The sequence below is a fragment of the Tachyglossus aculeatus genome, chromosome 10, assembly GCF_015852505.1.
Source record: "Tachyglossus aculeatus isolate mTacAcu1 chromosome 10, mTacAcu1.pri, whole genome shotgun sequence".
Taxonomy (NCBI): domain Eukaryota; kingdom Metazoa; phylum Chordata; class Mammalia; order Monotremata; family Tachyglossidae; genus Tachyglossus; species Tachyglossus aculeatus.
In genome coordinates, this window is record NC_052075.1 from 43,687,409 (window position 1) to 43,704,797 (window position 17,389).

General features: G+C 48.6%; 1 protein-coding gene across 1 annotated transcript in view; it reads left to right on the top strand.

Annotated features, from left to right (window-relative positions):
• NRF1 (nuclear respiratory factor 1) overlaps positions 1 to 17,389 on the top strand; it is an 87,186-nt gene that overhangs the window by 48,831 nt on the left and 20,966 nt on the right. The window contains exons 10-11 of the mRNA XM_038752522.1: positions 1,476 to 1,633; positions 10,046 to 10,170. Coding sequence (XP_038608450.1) covers positions 1,476 to 1,633; positions 10,046 to 10,170 — 283 coding nt within the window. The remainder of the gene's footprint in view (positions 1 to 1,475; positions 1,634 to 10,045; positions 10,171 to 17,389) is intronic.

A 17,389-nucleotide genomic window follows, 5' to 3' on the forward strand; every position in this document is an offset into this window, starting at 1 on the left:
GCCTTTGTCATCCTTTTCATCTTTGCTTCACGAGTGCTGAAGGCAGTTAATTTTACCCCACCTTCCAAATGAAAAGATGAAGCGACCTGCCCAAGGTTACCCCGTGAAGCAGTGGCAGAGCTGGGGCTATGCCTCGGACTTCCTAATTCCTTGACTAATCTTTATTATCAGTGAGGCCTGAGCATCCAGGTTCGTTTGAGGGGAAAAGAGCTACTCTCGGGCCTGACTTCCACTCCTGCTTTTTGGGGCATTTCTCCTGGGTGGATTTAGTGTTCCGGCAATCACGTGACCCAAGCTTCCGAAGGTGGTGACTGCTTAAGATGGGGCCCAGTGGAAGAATTCCGGCTGCTGAAGGGGATGGGGTATTGGTTGGCAATAGGTGGCAGTGCTTGACAAGCTGAAAACACGGCTCTAGAACCAAATTATCATCCTCTGTCATCCAAACAGACTGCCTGGTTCTGCCTACATCTTGAAGTGGCCTTCACTTCCACACGGAATTTTTTTTGTCTTCCCTCCCATCACCACTCTGCCCTCCACCTCCCTCCCCCTTCCTTTTTTTCCCCCCTTTTAAAAATGTTTTGTGTGGATTTCCTAGACTCCCAGGACGACTGCCTTTATCTGCCCTCTTTTCCTCCTCATTTTCCTCCTACTTCTCAGCCTTTCCCCTCTGCTTATCCATAGCGGGTGAGAAAGTAAAGGATCTCCTGTCTCTTTGTGTGGCTATCAGTGCTTGGGAATTTAATTTCCTCTTTAAAGAGACACCATCAGGGGCCATCTCAAATGCCTTTTCCTTCTCTGCCTGCAGGCTAAAAGATTTCTGGCTGGAATGATAGCTTTCCTGGGTTGTTATTACCATTGCATTATGCCCCTGAGAAATGAAATGAATGTTGTGACATGATCAAACCCTGCCCTCTGTCCAAAAAAAAAAAATGCAGTGCAACTCCAAGAAAAAACCCTTTCTGAGTAGTGGATGGAGCTTTGAGCATGAGTCTGATATAATCCTTCAGCTCTTAGGGAGGGGATAGTAGCTTCTCATTTCCTCACTTGAGTGTTGCTGTTGCCTGGGAAACCCCCCAGGGCTTTTCGGGGTACGGGGAGTAGGTTGGACTGGCTTAACAGAAGGGACGCTTCACATCAGCTCAGTCTCTTTTGCGCTGTGGGTGATGGGTGTAAACCTTTCCTTTGAAGGAGATTATTTCATTGCCTTGCCCCTCTAGGCCCAAGGTCCATTTTTAGCACCATGGTAAGGTTCTGAACAGCTTCCCATAGACAGAAGATGGGAGCGCATTAACACTGCTAACGTCCTGAGACACAAGAACAGGGTAAGCAAAGCAGTGTGGAAGCAGATCTTTTTGCAGCATCATGCACTGGCTAGGGCTCTTTTCTTCTTCCCCACTGTATCGTTTCCTTGAAGGGGGCAAGCACTTAGGACTGTTGTGGCCACGGCCTCTGACCTTCCTCTCTGTTCGCTATAGGTGGAGCAAAATTGGGCCACGTTACAAGGGGGCGAGATGACCATCCAGACGACGCAGGCCTCAGAAGCTACCCAGGCCGTGGCATCACTGGCCCAAGCAGCAGTGGCAGCTTCTCAGGAGATGCAGCAGGGAGCGACTGTCACCATGGCGCTCAATAGGTAAAGGAAAACACAGGGAGCCTCGGGCTCTCCTCAGGCATCGATGGGCCTCTGGTCCCTGAGGGGGTGGTCACACGCCCAGCCAGTGGGATGTCGTAGGGCGGCTTGCAGTCCCCACACACTCAACCCTCTGGCACCTAGACTTTTCCAGTCTTTGTCCTTTAGAGATATCCACTGAAACTATCTAATGGTGGAGGCAAGCAGAAACGTATTATTTACAAATAGTGATTGTTTTCTGGGGTTGTAGTGACTCCTTTTTATTTTGTGAGGACTTTTTTTTAACATCATAATAATAACGGTGATGATGGTATTTGTTAAGCACTTACTGTGTGCCAAGCACTGTTCTAAGCGCTGGGGTAGATATAAGGTCATCAGGTTGTCCCACGTGGGGCTCAACAGTCTTAATCCCCATTTTACAGATGAGGGAACTGAGGCACAGAGAAGGTAAGTGACTTGCCCAAAGTCACACAGCTGAGAGGTGGCAGAGTCAGGATTAGAACCCACGGACTCTGAGTCCCAAGCCCGTGCTCTTTCCACTAAGCCACACTGCTCTGTCTCCACTCTTAGAGAGTAAGCTTCCTGTGGTCAGAAGACATGTCTTGTCCTTTTGTTATACGTATCCAAACTCCGATTCATGGTGCCATTTTTCCAGTTCTTTGTTTATGTAGCACTTCTGTGTTTTCCAAGAGCTCCATAATCAAGTTGTTATTAGCCAAAGTCAGTGGAAGGCAAGGTTCAAGAGGCAGAGGTCTTGTGGGGTTTTGGGAGTTGCCAGAAGATGCCTTGGGACAAAGGTGGAGGTCATCGAGGAAGAAGGGGTTTTAACGTGAAGAAATTTCACCGAGTGGAGTTGTCCATTCAGCCTAGTACACCTATGAAGTGCCTCACGAAGGGATTAGATGAATGATTCTTGCTTCTCCTAAGCAGTGGTGACAGTCCACCAAGCGTCATAGAACTAGTCAGTGGCCAGGTCACAAGGGGAACTTGCTGCTCTGGAGCATCCCATAATAATAATTGGGGTATATGTAAATCATTTACTATATGCCAAGCTGTGCTAAGCACTAGGATAGATAGACTCCCCTCAGATTGGGCACATGTCCCACAGTCTGAGGGGAGAGGGAGAATAAGTATTTAATCCTCATTTTACAGACGAGAAAACTGAGGCACAAGGAAGTTAAATGACTTGCTCAAGGTCACATGGGCAAGTGGCAGACCTGGGATTAGAACCCTGGTTCCATGACACCTCGGCCTGTACTGTTTCCGCTAGGCTCATGCTGCTTTTTTGACAGTTGCTTAAGCCATGGAACTGAGGTCCGTGTAACATTTCATTCCTGATTTCTGACCTTATCTCTTTAAAAGTCCCAATCCCCAACTTCAGTTCCAGGAGCTCTCCTAAGGATTCAATTTACCTTGTCCTTGGCTGAGCATTTTTCCTGGACGCTGCCTCAGGCCTTTCCACCATCAAAGGGTAGATTAAGGCAACTGCCCCGTCCTGAAGGAAGGGATTCCCCTTCCTGAATGTGGAGGTGGAACAGGGAGGAGGGAATGAGTGTTGAGAAAACAATTAGCAAATGTTTAACTAGCACTTTGAAGAAGATTTTGCAGGTAGTCTTCCCTATCTCTTCTGCACAACGTTCTGGCCTTTGGTATTCTCCCCATTTTACAGATGACAAAACTTGAAGCCAAGGGAGGGGACTTGCATGGCATAGTAAACAGCACAGCCCTGGGAGTAGGAAGGACATGGGTTCTAATCCTGGCTCTGCCACCTGTCTGCTTTGTGCCCTTGGGCAAGTCACTTAACTTCTTTGGACCTCAGTTAACTCCTCGGTAAAATGGGGATTAAGACTGTGAAGGCCCACGTGGGACAGGGACTGTGTCCAACCCCATTTGCTTGTATCTATCCCAGCACTTATAGTACAGTGTCTGACACTAAGTAAGCGTTTAACAAATACCACAGTTGTTGTTATTATTATTATTAAGTGACCCCCTCACCCAGACAGTCAGGTACAGAGGCTGGGATTAGCACCTCATTGCTCAGTTTACTGGATTATGTAATTTCTCGGTAGTTTGGGACTCCTGACCTCTGACCCCCGGATATACACTGGGTACCCAGGGCAGTAGAAGTCAGGTTCCCCTTGCCTCTAGACTGGCAGTGTGTCACTCCTCCCACCTGCCTCCACTGAACTGAGGGACCGGACAACCAGTACAGAGTGTTGTCAACGCTTCCAGCCAATAGTCGACCATTCCAGTTAAATGTGGGTGTCCTGGGAACTCCACGCACAGTGGAAAATATGAGGCACATTCCAGATCCCTTCACTGCAAGGACCGGGGAGGGAAATGGTCTCCCTGGAGGTCTCATTAACGAGCACTAATCCAGCTGCGGTAGCTCTCATGTTTACGCCAAATAAAGGAGGAGTGTAGTTCACCTTCACAGTAGTTGTTGAAATCCACTTGCAATCAAATCGGCCCACACCCTTGCAAATTAGGGAATTCGGGGAGACAGTATAGAGCAACCTTGATGAAGAGAAAGCAGTGTGGACTAGTGGGTAGAGCACAGGCCTGAGAGTCGGAAGGACCTGGGCTCTAATCCCAGCTCCGCCACTTGTCTGCTGTGTGACCTTGGTCAAGTCGCTTCACTTCTCCATGCCTCAGTTACCTCATCTGTACAATGGGGATGGAGACTGTGAGCCCCATGTGGGACAGGGACTGTGTCCAGTCTGCTTGGCTTGTATCTATCCCAGCACATAGTATGGTGCCTGAATAAGCGCTTAACAAATACCATTTAAAAAAAAAAAGGGAGGAAGACTGAGGGACACGCACTGGAATTACAGTACAGTGCTCTGCACATAGTAAGCGCTCCATAAATACGATTGATAATTAACCCACTTCCGAGGCCAGTTGTGGATGGCCTGCACCCTGGTAACCAACAACGTGAGAAGGAAAGGGAGGCCACTGAAATTGGGAGCAGGAGGGGCTGGGAGCGGGCGCCTGTGACCCCTTAAGACAATCGTTCGTTAAAACCTCTGCCATAAAACCCCATTTACCTTACTCTGGAATAAGCCTCCAGAGACCTTTGTGGTTACTGTTAAACAAAATGAAAATCCCCTGCCTTTTCCACAGAGGGTAAGGCCACTCCTGCTCCTGTTTCCCATCAGTCAGTGGTATTTATTGAGCATTTATTATGTGTAGAGCACTGTACTAGGCACTTCGGAGAATACAGTACAACAGAATTAGCAGACGCGTTCCCTTGCCCATAACGAGCCTACAGTCTAGAACACTGACTCTGTTTATTAGCGAGGTGTTTGTTTGGGAACACATCTTGGGAAATCTGGGCCTTACTGAGGCAATGCAACGCCACAATTTCCGGGGCCTGGGCTCTCTTCCCGTCGGGGGCTAATACAGAGGGAATGATTCTCTAACAATCACCTGCGGGGCTGCAGCATTGTAAACAGCAGATGTGGGCCCAGGGTGAAAAATGAAAGGTGAGTTGGATAATAACAGGTTAGGGGGAAGAGGCAGAGGAGCTCCTTTGTCGGACGGGAGTCCAGCCGTCTTCTACCCCACGAGGAAGAGGGGATCAGGACCATTCCAGGGCAGACGTATTCTAAGCCAAGGCCCAGGACCCATCTTCCTTAGCAGCCTTTTTGCCAATCCCCAGGCGATACAGTCTCAAAGGGTTAAAATCTACTCTCCCGAGCACTTAGAACGGTGCTCTGCACACAGTAAGCCCTGGATAAATACCACTGACTGATGGAAAAGAGCATTAAATATTTTACTTCTTGCCCGTCCAAAATTGGCCCTTCCCTCGGTTGTTTGCAAGGCTACCCGAAGGCCCACCCTCACTCTCCTTTCCTCAATCATACTCCTTTGCAAAGTCTGTCCTGGGTGGGCATTTCCCCTGGAGGAATTCGCCCTAGAGCAGACCCGGACACTTCCCACGGCTGAGGAGAATTAAGGATGTCACTGACCCCTGCCTTTCTCTTTCGGTAAAAGCCATCTTTTTTAATAGCGGGGTTTGGTTATTTCAGCTTCAGTTCTGCAGAGTGGATTTGGAAAGGCCAGAGCCTGCTGACCACGAGGAGTCGGTGTGTCTCTGGGCCCTGAACCAGCTGAACAACGAATATTGCCTTTCCTGGCTTGGAGGGGTTGACCTCATAGGCCTTCCCCTCATCTCTAAGCCTTGGAATCTCAGCTTGCTCACACACATACCACTTCTGTTTGTTCGGAATGTCTCCTTTGGCAAACGCTACTCAGAACTCATCCCCTGCCACACCCCTGTTTGGACACTTTGGAGACTTGCCCACGGAAGGCATTTTACTCAGGGTTATGATTTGTCGTCGCCCTGAAGACGCCCGCCAGTGTGAGAGACTGCTCTCACGAGCCCGAATCCAGTGTCTCCCAGCTCTGACATCTCCATTGATTGTCGCTAAGATTACGACGTCATAAAAAAAGTGTGGTAACATAAAGCCAGGCAGGAGTAGCAGCTGAGAGCAGAGGAAAACAAAGATCTTAATTTCCTGCAAATATCCTTGTAAATCCCCTCCTTCTTCTAGAAAACATGACACAGCAGCCCTCTAAATAGCTTGTTGGTCAGCTTCCTGAAACGTGACAGGTTAGGATGTTAAATGTTTTAATTGCTTTCAGGAGCAATGGGAGGCTGGCGATACTATTCACTGGTGGAAATTAAGAAAGAAAGCGTCCAGGCACCCAATAATCAAGAATTATATCCTCTTTAATGTACACTCATAGAGCCCTTTGAAACTATAAACTGCTATGTAAATACAAAATAATAGTCTGCAGAAGAAATCCAGGTCATGGTTTTCGTCCTGCTCACATGGCAATGACTGGTTTTTGGTTTGTTTTTTCAATGGTATTTGTTAAGCGCTTACTATGTTCCAGGCACTGTACTAAGCCCTGGGGTAGGTACAAGCTATTCAGGTTGGACACAGTCCATGTCCCACATGGGGCTCACATTACTAATCCCCATTTTAACAGATGAGTTAACTGAGATGCAGAGAAGGTAAGTGACTTGCAGACAAGCGATGGGGCGGGATTAGAACCCAGGTCCTTCTGATTTCCAGGCCCGTGCTCTAGCCATTAGGCCACACTACTCCTAGACTGGTGAGTGACTCGATCTGGCTCTTGGCCCTCCAGTAAGGAGGATGACCAGACTACACCAGACACCCCTTCACTGTGACTAGATGTTTCTCAAATTGGAAGTTCCCACCGCCCTCCACCCCCACCCCACTTTTTTTATTTGTAGGCGCAAATGAATTTTACATTTATAGGAGCAAACCAACCCCTGCACTGATGTGAAATGTGCATCAGGCTCCTCACTGGTCTCCAGCCTCTCCCCTCTTCAGGCGGTTCTCCACTTTGCTTCCTGGATCATTTTTCTAAAACTGTTCTCCACGTGCCTCCCCGAGCCCTCAAAACCTCCAGTTGTTTCCTGGCAAGCAGCGTGGCCTAGTTCCAGCATGGGACTGGAAGCCAGAGAACCGCCATTGATCCACTCTGTGACCTTGGGCAAGTCACTTAACTTCTCTATGCCTCAGTTTCCTCATTTGTAAAATGGGAATTAAACCCTACTCCCTCCCTCTTAGATTGTGAGCCCCATGTGGGCGAGGGACTGTGTCCAACTTGATTATCTTGTGTCTATCCGAGTGCTTAGAACAGTGTTTGACACTTAGTGAGTACTTAAGTACTATTATTATTATTGGTACTATTATTATTATTCACCTTTACATCCAACAGAAAGTCCTGGCCATTGGTCATTGACTTTAAGGCATTCCATCAGCTCTCTCTTACCTATCCACTGTCTTTTCCCACAGCACCTCAGCTCGCTCCTCATTCTTCTCAAGCTCACCTTACTGGGTCTTGTTCTCAAATCTTCTACCTCTGACGCTTTGCTCATGTATCACCTACGCACTTGGATCTGTGCCCTTTGGGCAATTGATATTCACCCCACCCTCAACCCCACAGCACTTATGTACATATCTATAAATGCAATATTAAAAATTATTTCTATTAATGTCTGCCTCCCCCTGTATACTTCAAGCCCATTGTGGGCAAGGAACATGTTGACCAACTCTATTGCATTTTACTCTTCCAAGAGTTTAGTGTAGTGTTCTGCACACAGTAAGCGCTCAGTAAGTACCATTGATGATGATGCCCTTCCTGCTTCTACCTGGAACTCCCTCCCACCTCATATCTCAGTCAGTCATATTTATTGAGTACTTACTGTTTGCAGAGCAGTCTACTAAGTGCTTGGGAGAGTACAGCATAACAATAAACAGACACATTCCCTGCCCACAATTAGCTTATAGTGTAGAGGGAGAGACAGACAATATAAGTAAATCAGTGACAGTTATGGACCTAAGTGCTGGGGGCTGGTAGGGGGATGAATAAAGGGAGGAAGTCAGGGAAACTCAGAAGGGAGTGGAAGAAGAGGAAAGGAGGGCTTAGTCAGGGAAAGCCTCTTGGAGGAGATGTGCCTTCACTGAGGCTTTGAAGAAAGCCTTGGGCATGGCGATGGACTGCAAGAGGGCTATAAGGTCATGGAGACTTTCAGCTCTTCTAACACTCCGAGTTGGTGTTGGAAAACAACTTGGGATAGTTTTTCATTTTTAAACAGGATTGTTCCGACAGCTGACTCCTTCACACTGGCCACGAGAAATTCATGAACTTTCGGTTCACTGAATCCTGTGCTTGTGTCACACACTTACACACGCATGCACACCTACCTCTGCCCTGTCACTCCTACATGCCTCCCCTATCCTTAATGCAGCTAGTCAAATGTCCAAGTTGGCACCTTGAGAAATAACATGGCCTAGTGGATAGAGCATGGGCCTGGGAACCAGAAGTACCTGGGTTCTAATCCTGGCTCCACCTTGGGCAATTCACATCACTTCTGTGCCTCAGTTACCTCATATATAAAACAGGGATTACAACTGTGAGCCCCATGTGAAACAAGGACTGTGTCCAACCCAATTTACTTGTATCCACCCCAACGCTTAGTACAGTGCCTGGCCCATAGGAAGCACTTAACAAATACCGCAGTTATTCTTACTGTTATTTTTGCCTGCACAAACCCGTGACACTCCTCCTCCCCACTGAGAGAGACGGGTGGTTCTGGGGAGAATAGAAGAGGGAACAAAAGGGGAGATCAGCGTCCTAAACCCCCTCTAGACCATAAGCTCATTACAGGCAGGGAAGGTATCTGCTAATTCTGTTGTATTGTTCTCTCCTAAATGCTTAGTACAGTGCTCGGCACATAGTAATCGCTCAATAAATACCGTTGATTGATTGACTGATGAAAAGAAGTGTCTTTCTCCCCATTCTTCCAAGAGTCTGGGCTGCTGCCTCAGCACAATAAAAGAGTCAGATGGCTTTGCTGTGTTTGCAGAAACAGGGAGGTTCTGACATTTACTGCTAATTTTTAATTATTAATAAAAACTTTAGTGGTGCCTGCAGGGGCAGCCGGAATTAGAGAAAGGTTGGGAGGCGGTAGGAAGAGGTTCTACGTAACTTCCTCTGAATTATTTCAGTGTGACCCAAATTACCTTATTTAACATTTGTTGAGTACCGGCTGGGTTCCAAATCCTTATTGTTCCATTTCCTCTTTTCAGCTGGTAAGTCGCTTCTACCCCGGAGAAGCCTGTTTTAGATGGGCTGCTCTAGCCCTCGTGGAGTGGTACAAGGAGAGGAGAAGGGAAATCTGGGTAGAAAAGAAAGCATTTGTGGAGCTGGGTTATATTAGAGCTCCCAGTTTAGTGCCAGGTGCGCAGTGAGCATTGAGTTAAATGGGCCTTCTACCCAAATATGAATATCACTATCCTCGGGAGATGCCGCCATGGGCCTAGTAACATTTTGAACTCAGGATTATTTTTCTAATATTCCCTGACAACAGTTAAAAGTGGCCAATTACCAGTAATGGTGCCATAATGACTCTGATGATGCTGACTTATTCCATTCTTAGGGCAGTGGCTTCCTTGGACTTGTACTAACAGTGGACTCCCACGTTAGGGTCTTGCAGGGGGAGGCAGAACACAGAAGCAGTGTGGTCTAGTGGGAAGAGCACGGGGCTGGGAGTCAGAGGACCTGAGTCCTAATCGCGGCTCTACCAGCTTGCTTACTGTGCGTGAGCTTGGGCAAGCCACCTAACATCTCTGGGCCTCAGTTTCCTCATCTGTAAAGTGGGGGTTTAATCCTACTCCCTCTTACTTAGGCTGTTCACCCCACATGGGACAGGAACTGGGTCTAATCTGATGATCCTCTATCCACCCCAGCGCTAAGTACAGTGCCCATATAGTACGGTATAGGAAACGCGTAATAAATACCATTTTGAATTACGAATCTGCTTGGCTGCAACTCATCTAAACTATGCCCTCTGTCTTGCCCCTGGGGTTACAGTGAAGCCGCCGCCCACGCTGTCGCCACGTTGGCCGAAGCCACTCTGCAAGGGGGAGGACAGATTGTCTTGTCTGGGGAAACTGCAGCAGCCGTGGGAGCACTTACTGGAGTCCAAGATGCTAATGGTAAGAGGGCATAAATATTTGATTGGATTTCTTCTCTGTTTCCACTTAAACTCTCAAGGCATGCCTGATCATAAAAATAACCCCACCCTTCCCTTTCCCCTTTCACCTTCCCTTTCTCCCCACGCCATCCCCTCCCCCAAAACGGTTGAGCTTTCTAACTGAAAGTGTGTCTTTGCTTGGGCAGTCATCTGGTACCTGGAACCCCCTGGCCTAGGAGGCAATGAGCTTCATTCTTCCGTCCTTTTAAGTCCGGTCACTTCTCCCGCTCCTGACAGGTGCCGTCACTGGAAATGCTTTAGGAAACAAAGACCTTCTCTGATTTTTCTGATTTATTTGAGCCTAGTTACCAGAGAGGGGGTTTGGAGAGTTGATTTCCTTGGGAGAAGGTTTCAAGATGAAGGCTGTTTGATGGCTTCTTCGACAGAGGAGTGTTTGGGGGGTGTGTGTGTGTTGATTGGTGGGTGGAGGAGGGGAGAGTGTCTGTCTCTAGATCTCTGGGCCTTTTTGAGCTGGCTTAGAATTTGCCGGGGGGCCACTGACCCAGCTTTTCCTTTGCCCTCTGTAAGGATTGATCATCTGATCCCATTTATTATATTTGTGTGTTCCTATGGGTTGCTAAGAGGGGCAGGGTGGTCTTTTCCACCTGTGTCGGCAAAGTGTCCCCATTTCCTGTATCCTAGAATGCCCTTGTCTCGCTTGGTGCCTGAATCCTCCTCCACTGGTAAGCATCTTGACTTCCACTGTGAGCCTTAGTAACACAGAACCACCCGCCTCTTCTTCCTCGTTTAGTAAGGTTGAGTTCGATGAGTTTCAAGCAAATGAACAGCTCCAAGGATGCAGTCATGCTTGGGCACAGGAAAGTGCCCTGGAAGACCAACTCACAGAGCGGGATTCCTGTTTCTTGTGATGACTTTTACACTGGTCTTATCAGATCAAATCAGATGTTCCACTGGATGTGGGTTTTCTTCCTTTGGAGTTGCAAAGATAGAGGAGAGATGACCCAACCTACTCTTCCCCAAGCTAGACAGACTTTAGGCTTTGGAAAAATGTCACGCGAGGCCTGAGAAATATTGATGATGAGAGAGAAAGAAGTGGAGCCAGACATTCTCTGGACATAGCATCCATGCACCAGGCAGAACTGGCAGAGGCTATAGGAAGAGTTACCGTGGCTTCTGAGGCACATTTTGAAAAGTAGAAGGATAAACACCTGACAGGAACCTTCCCGTTTCTCGAGGGCTGTGGACTTCCTTGGAAAGCTTTCCCCAAAGGCCCCATTAAATCAGTGCACTAAACCCGATTCTCTGAGTCACTTTCAGAATTACGTGGACCCCGGGAAAAGGAGAGCTGCTAGCCATGCCCTCAGTCTCTCTGCCTGTCTTCACCCCGCCTGTACCCTGGGTGGTAATCTAGAGCACGATTAAAAGCCCTGCAAGGAAAAGGGAAGGTCTCTGGATATGCGGCATTCAGCGGAAGTGCAGTTGCTGGTGTTGATTATGTAATCGGCTCAAATATTTCCCCCAGGGCTGGAAGGAGGCTTTGTTATCAATTCCGGCTGTCACTCCCTCCGTGGGAGCAGAGGGTGAAAAAGTCTGCAGGGCTCGGAGAGCTGTGACACCGCCCCCCTCAACCTCCCCCCTCCACCCCACCCATCTGCTGGAAGCCAAGTAGGCGGGCAGGAGCGAGGCTCCATCAAGTTGCAAATGTTTAGGCATCTGACGAAGCCAGTCACCCCCCACTCTCCGGCCATCCCAGTCCTTGGATGCAGCAGGCTTGATGGAAATGGATCCAGGAATGGATCGGGGCTGTTGCCTGAAACTTGGAAAGTGCCCGAGTCTGAGCTAAGGGCAAATGGTCTTGTGGTCTTCGGTGCCTGGGTCCCTGTCCGAACTTACAGCCGCTGGCGTCTCTCGCCTCAAAGGTTTGTGGGAGCTGCTGTCATTCCATAGCTTCCCGTTTTATGAATCAAGCAGTCAGTCGACCAGTGGTATTTATTGAGCACTTACTGTGTGCAGAACACTGTACTAAAGGCTTGGGAGAGTACAGTACAACAGAGTTAGTAGAACTGTTCCCTGCCCTCAAGGAGATTCTACTGATCAGGCGCAGATGTTATTCATTCAGTCGTATTTATTGAGCACTTATCATGTGCAGAGCACTGTACTAAGTGCTTGGAAAGCACAATACATCTGGTAGAGACCAGTTTCCTTTAGTTTGGGAGAGCTGGGAGCCAGTGTCTTCTCCCGTCACCTTCCTGCTCCACATTGGAGGCCTTTGCACTCTACTGACGCCCCGCTCAAGACCCAAAAAACGTAAACAGATTCAAACCACATTTTCCCTCCTAGCCAGGAAGAACATCTGCCCCTGGAGACTCTTCGCTCCTCTCTGTCATTCCCTGGTGCTTGTGTTTGCCCCTTCTCGGGGTGTTTGTGTGTGTGTGTGTGGGAGGGGATGGTGGCAAGTTGGCTGCCTACCAGTGGATCTCGCTGTTGTTGGCCGAGTTTGGCAGAAAGAATGGGCTGGTGGTGGGTGGTGGTACCCGCTTGTCTGGCCGTGGCCTGGAAATGGGCGGCAGCTGGGAAGAAGCTCCGGCCCATCCAGGATTCACGGATACAGTTGTGCTGATGACGACCCTTCCTTCTGGCACAGGGCACTGAAAGGGAGAGATCAGCTGCATTTCTGGCCTGAGGCGGAGGTTCAGGGTCTGCTGATGGGGGAGGGTAGAGGGGTCTGTGGCATATGGAGCCTCTGCCCCTAAGCAGCAGGACAGTGACCAATGGGAGGTGGTTTTAGGAGCCAGCATTTGAATCAAAGTAGGCCATGCTAAGGGCAGAGGTGGTCAGGTTAAAAGAATCCATCACTCGATCAGTATTATCTATTGGGCTTTTATGGTCTGCAGAGTATTGTACTAAGTGCTTGCGAGAGTTCAGGTCAATAGAGTTGGTAGACAGGATCCCCACCCTGAAAGAGCTTACAGTCTAGCGGGGGAAACAGAAATTAAAATAAATTACGGATAGGGGAAATGGCAGAGAATAGCTATTTACGGATTATAAGGATATGTACTGTGGGGTTGGGGGTGTAGTGAGTAGCTGAGTGCTTAAGAGATACAGACCCAAGTGCAGAAGCAGCTCATAAGGGCAGGTGAATAGGGTGGGGGAAAAGAGGGGTTAGTCAGGAAGGCTTCTTGGAGGAGATATGATTTTAGTCGGGCTCTGAAGATGGGGAGCGTGATGGTCTGTCAGATATGAAGGCGAGTAGTCCCAGGATAGAGTAAGTATCATCATCATCAATCGTATTTATTAAGCGCTTACTGTGTGCAGAGCACTGTACTAAGCGCTTGGGAAGTACAAATTGGCAACATATAGAGACAGTCCCTACCCAACAGTGGGCTCACAGTCTAAAAGGGGGAGACAGAGAACAAAACCAAACATACTAACAAAATATGTGGACAAGGGGTCGGTGACAAGTTAGACGAGGTTAAGGTGCAGCGAATAGGTTGGTGTTAGATGACCAAAGTGTGTGGACTGGCTTGTAGTAGGAGATCAGCAAGGTAAGGTAGGAGGGGGAGAACCGATTGAGTACCTTAAAGCTGATGGTAAGGAGTTACTGTTTGATGTCGATGTGACCATTGTCCTTCCATGTGCTTTCTCCTTGATAGTGGGGCTGATGATGCACTTATTAAGTAATTGTAATATTTAAGCCCTCACAGTCTGAGGGGGAGAGAGAACTGGGTATTTCGTCCCCATTTGGCAGATGAGGAAACTGAGAAGTGAAGTGACTTGCCCAAGGTCACACAGCAGGCAAGTGGTGGAGCTGGGATTAGAACCCGGGTTCCCCAACTCCCGGGTCCGTGCTCTCTCTTTTGGGCCATGTTGCCTTGTTTGGAAGCCGTAACAGGATTTCAAAGTGTGGCTCAGTTCAAACATTTTCGCAAGTGACATCGAGGTCCAAGTTGGGTTGCCTGGAGCGAGGAAGAAGTTATTAAATGGGATCAGTGCCTTGCCCACTTCTCTGTTCTTCTTCGCCCAGCACAACGTACCCCTCTCCATTGGGCAGAGCCCCTCGATGCAGTACTCTTCACATTTCCACTGATCCATCTCACTCCCCAAACTGAGACTCCCCTCCCCTCATAGCTTGGGTCAGTCAAATTCGTGGGGGAGGGCGGGGGAAGAGTCTTCCTGAACCCCTATTTTCTGAGAAAATAAGTGGAGAATCAGAATAGCATAAGCACTTGGCTTCTGACACCTGGGAACTGCATCAAGGCTCTGGGCCTCTCTGCAAATTAACATAGCCATCTCTCGATTATCCCCGGTAATGAGGGACGGGGAAAGCACAGATCATTGAAATCCACAGAGGATTTCCAGACCTCATTTTAGCCCTTAGTGGTAACCAAACCTTTCACTCGGGCTGCTAGCGAGTAGTAAAATTGACTGATTTCCCTTTCATCTCCTCTCTCTCCCTCTGCTCCCTCCCCCCACTCCTCTGGTGAAGATGTCAACAAGTAGCCAAGTGGCCGGTAAGGTAGAAAGGAGAAAGAGAAATGGCAGAGACACTGGAATTTGTTCTATCTACCAGGGATGTTTTTGAGGCTGTTGGAAGTTCAGATTGGTATCAAGTATCTCTAAGATGTCAGTTTTCCACCACTGAAGTCAGCTTGGCTAGTCCGATTCCTGAATGTCATATGCCTCTACCTAAATGGTGGCTTGGGTGAAATTTGTGCCAAGGGAGTAAGGGCTGGGTTGGGGCGTTTTGGGAAGTTTGATTTCTCAGTGTGGTTTATCAGCAGTTCCTATTGTGTTCCTTTCTGACCCAAATGGGTAGCATTGGGCTTTTATGGCCTGCAGAGTATTGTACTAAGTGCTTGCGAGAGTTCAGGTCAATAGAGTTGGTAGACAGGATCCCCACCCTGAAAGAGCTTACAGTTTAGTGGGGGAAACAGAAATTAAAATAAATTACGGATAGGGGAAATGGCAGAGAATAGCTATTTACGGATAATAAGGATAATAGTAACCCCGTACTGTGGGGTTGGGGGTGTAGTGAGTAGCTAAGTACTTAAGAGATACAGACCCAAGTGCATAAGCAATTCAAGGGCAGGTGAATATGGTGGGGGAAAAGAGGGGTTAGTCAGGAAGGCTTTTTGGAGGAGATGTGATTTTAGTCGGGCTCTGAAGATGGGGAGCGTCTTCCCACCTCACGCAAGACTTTTGAAACCCCAACACACCCCAGATTTCGTGTGCGCTGTTTAGTTTTGTGTCCTGCTGTTACACTAAAAGTGATCAGCTCGCTATAGAGTGTACCTCATCAACCCCTTCTTCCTCCTTCCTCTCTACTGAGTCCCTGGCTACCCACCTTGATATGAGTTTCGTTAAGGTGTTGAAACATAGAGTAAGCTGTTTTTATAGAATTGTGTTAAGCGCTTGCTGTGTACCAGGCACTGTACTAAGCACTGGGGTAGATACAAGCTAATCAGGTCAGACACAGTCCATGTCTCACATGGGGCTCACAGTCTTAATTTCCAATTTCCAGACAAGGAAACTGAGGCACAAGGAAGTGCAGTGACTTGCCCAGTGTCACCCAGGAGACAAATGGCAGAGGTGGGATTAGTCACTTGCGCAAGTCACTTCACTTCTCTGGGCCTCAGTTACCTCATCTGTAAAATGGGGATTGAGTCCTGTGAGTCCCACATGTGACAGGGTCTGTGTCCAATCTGATTTGCTTATATCCACCCCAGCGCTTAGTACAGTGCCTGGCACATAGTAAGGGCTTAAATACCACAACTACTACTCTGGTGGCTCCCAATGATTACAGCTTCTCTGCCCATCAGCTGGAATGAAAAGTAGCCTCCATTGAAGCTTTCCCCTTAATTCCCAAGCCCCCTGAGGGCCTGCCACTAGGATTAGGGTTCATCGTGGAGGAACCCCCTGGAGTATCCCCCTGGAGTAATGTCTCAGACTGAGGCGTCTGTTGCCTCCTGCTTACCCAGCCCACACGTGGCTGTTGGGTGAGGCTTATCATTTAGCATACCTAGCTGAAAGGGTTCTGTGAGTGGGTTCACCAATAAGTGGGGAAACTGCTGTACTGGGTAATAGGTGGTGCCTTGCAAAGGATTCTCCCCTACCCCCTCTCTTCCTCTCACCCTTTCCCTCCTTTTCTCTCCCCCTTCCTTCCCTCCTCTTCTCCTCATCTTCCCTCTACCTCCCTCTCCTCTCATTTCCTCCCCAAAGTCCTCTCCCTTCTCTTCCCCTTCCTTCCCTCTGGTCTCCCATTCTCTTCTTCCACCCAGTTCTATCCCTCCCACCTCCTTCTCTCCCTCCGCTTCCTCCTTCCTTCCCTCCTCTCCCTCCTCTCTTCTCTTTCCCTCCTTCTCCCTTTCCCCTCTTTCTCCCTCCTTCTCTCCTCCCTTTCCCTCTTCCTCCTCTCCCTCAAAGCTCTTCCTATCCCTTTCCCTTCCTTCACCCCTCCTCTATTTCCTCCTGCCCCCACTTCTTTTTTCCTCCTTCGTCATCCTCTCTCCCTTCCCCTGCTCCTTTCCCTGTCCCTCTGCACCCTCCTACGGAAAGAGTTTGGAGAGTACATACTCCATTATTGGGCTGGCGGGACTTAGTCTGCCCAGCTGTCACTGCTGACACTGTCCCGGTTTTAGCACTGGGCCAGCTCCATTCCACGTGCCCTGAATTAGGGGAAATGGACAGGAGGCCCCGGGTCTGTTTAAAAATTAAAGCTGATTACAAGGCATTAACATTACATTTAAAGAAATAGGCAACAGCCCTCCCCATTTATCTTCCCTGCAAGATGTTCCTCTTTGTACTGGCCTGGCCCTAGCTGTAAAGGAGCCCCCAGGCATCCTTCTTCTGGGCTCTCTTTTTTTGGCCTCTAACTTAAAAGGAAAAAAATTATAAGCTCAGAAAAAAGACCTGTACGGGCTCCTGCTAAGGCAGGACTGTAAAAGCTAAATGAAAAGTTTACCTGCCTAACGAAGCTGCCATTATCAAAACCAACAGCTTCGCGATACCCTTAGGAAAAGATCTTTTTCCATTCTTGTGTTGTTGAAGCCTGCTCCGTCCCCATCCCTGCTCCTTTTCTTTTAGCAGGCCTTGTTTTGTGGAGGCCATCTAAAGGCCCATTTTCCTCCAACTAGACACCTCCTGTACTGGGCTTATTCCAAAGGTCTTATATTTCTCCCCCATCATTTTTCCTCACCTTCTGTCCCCACCCCCGGCACGTA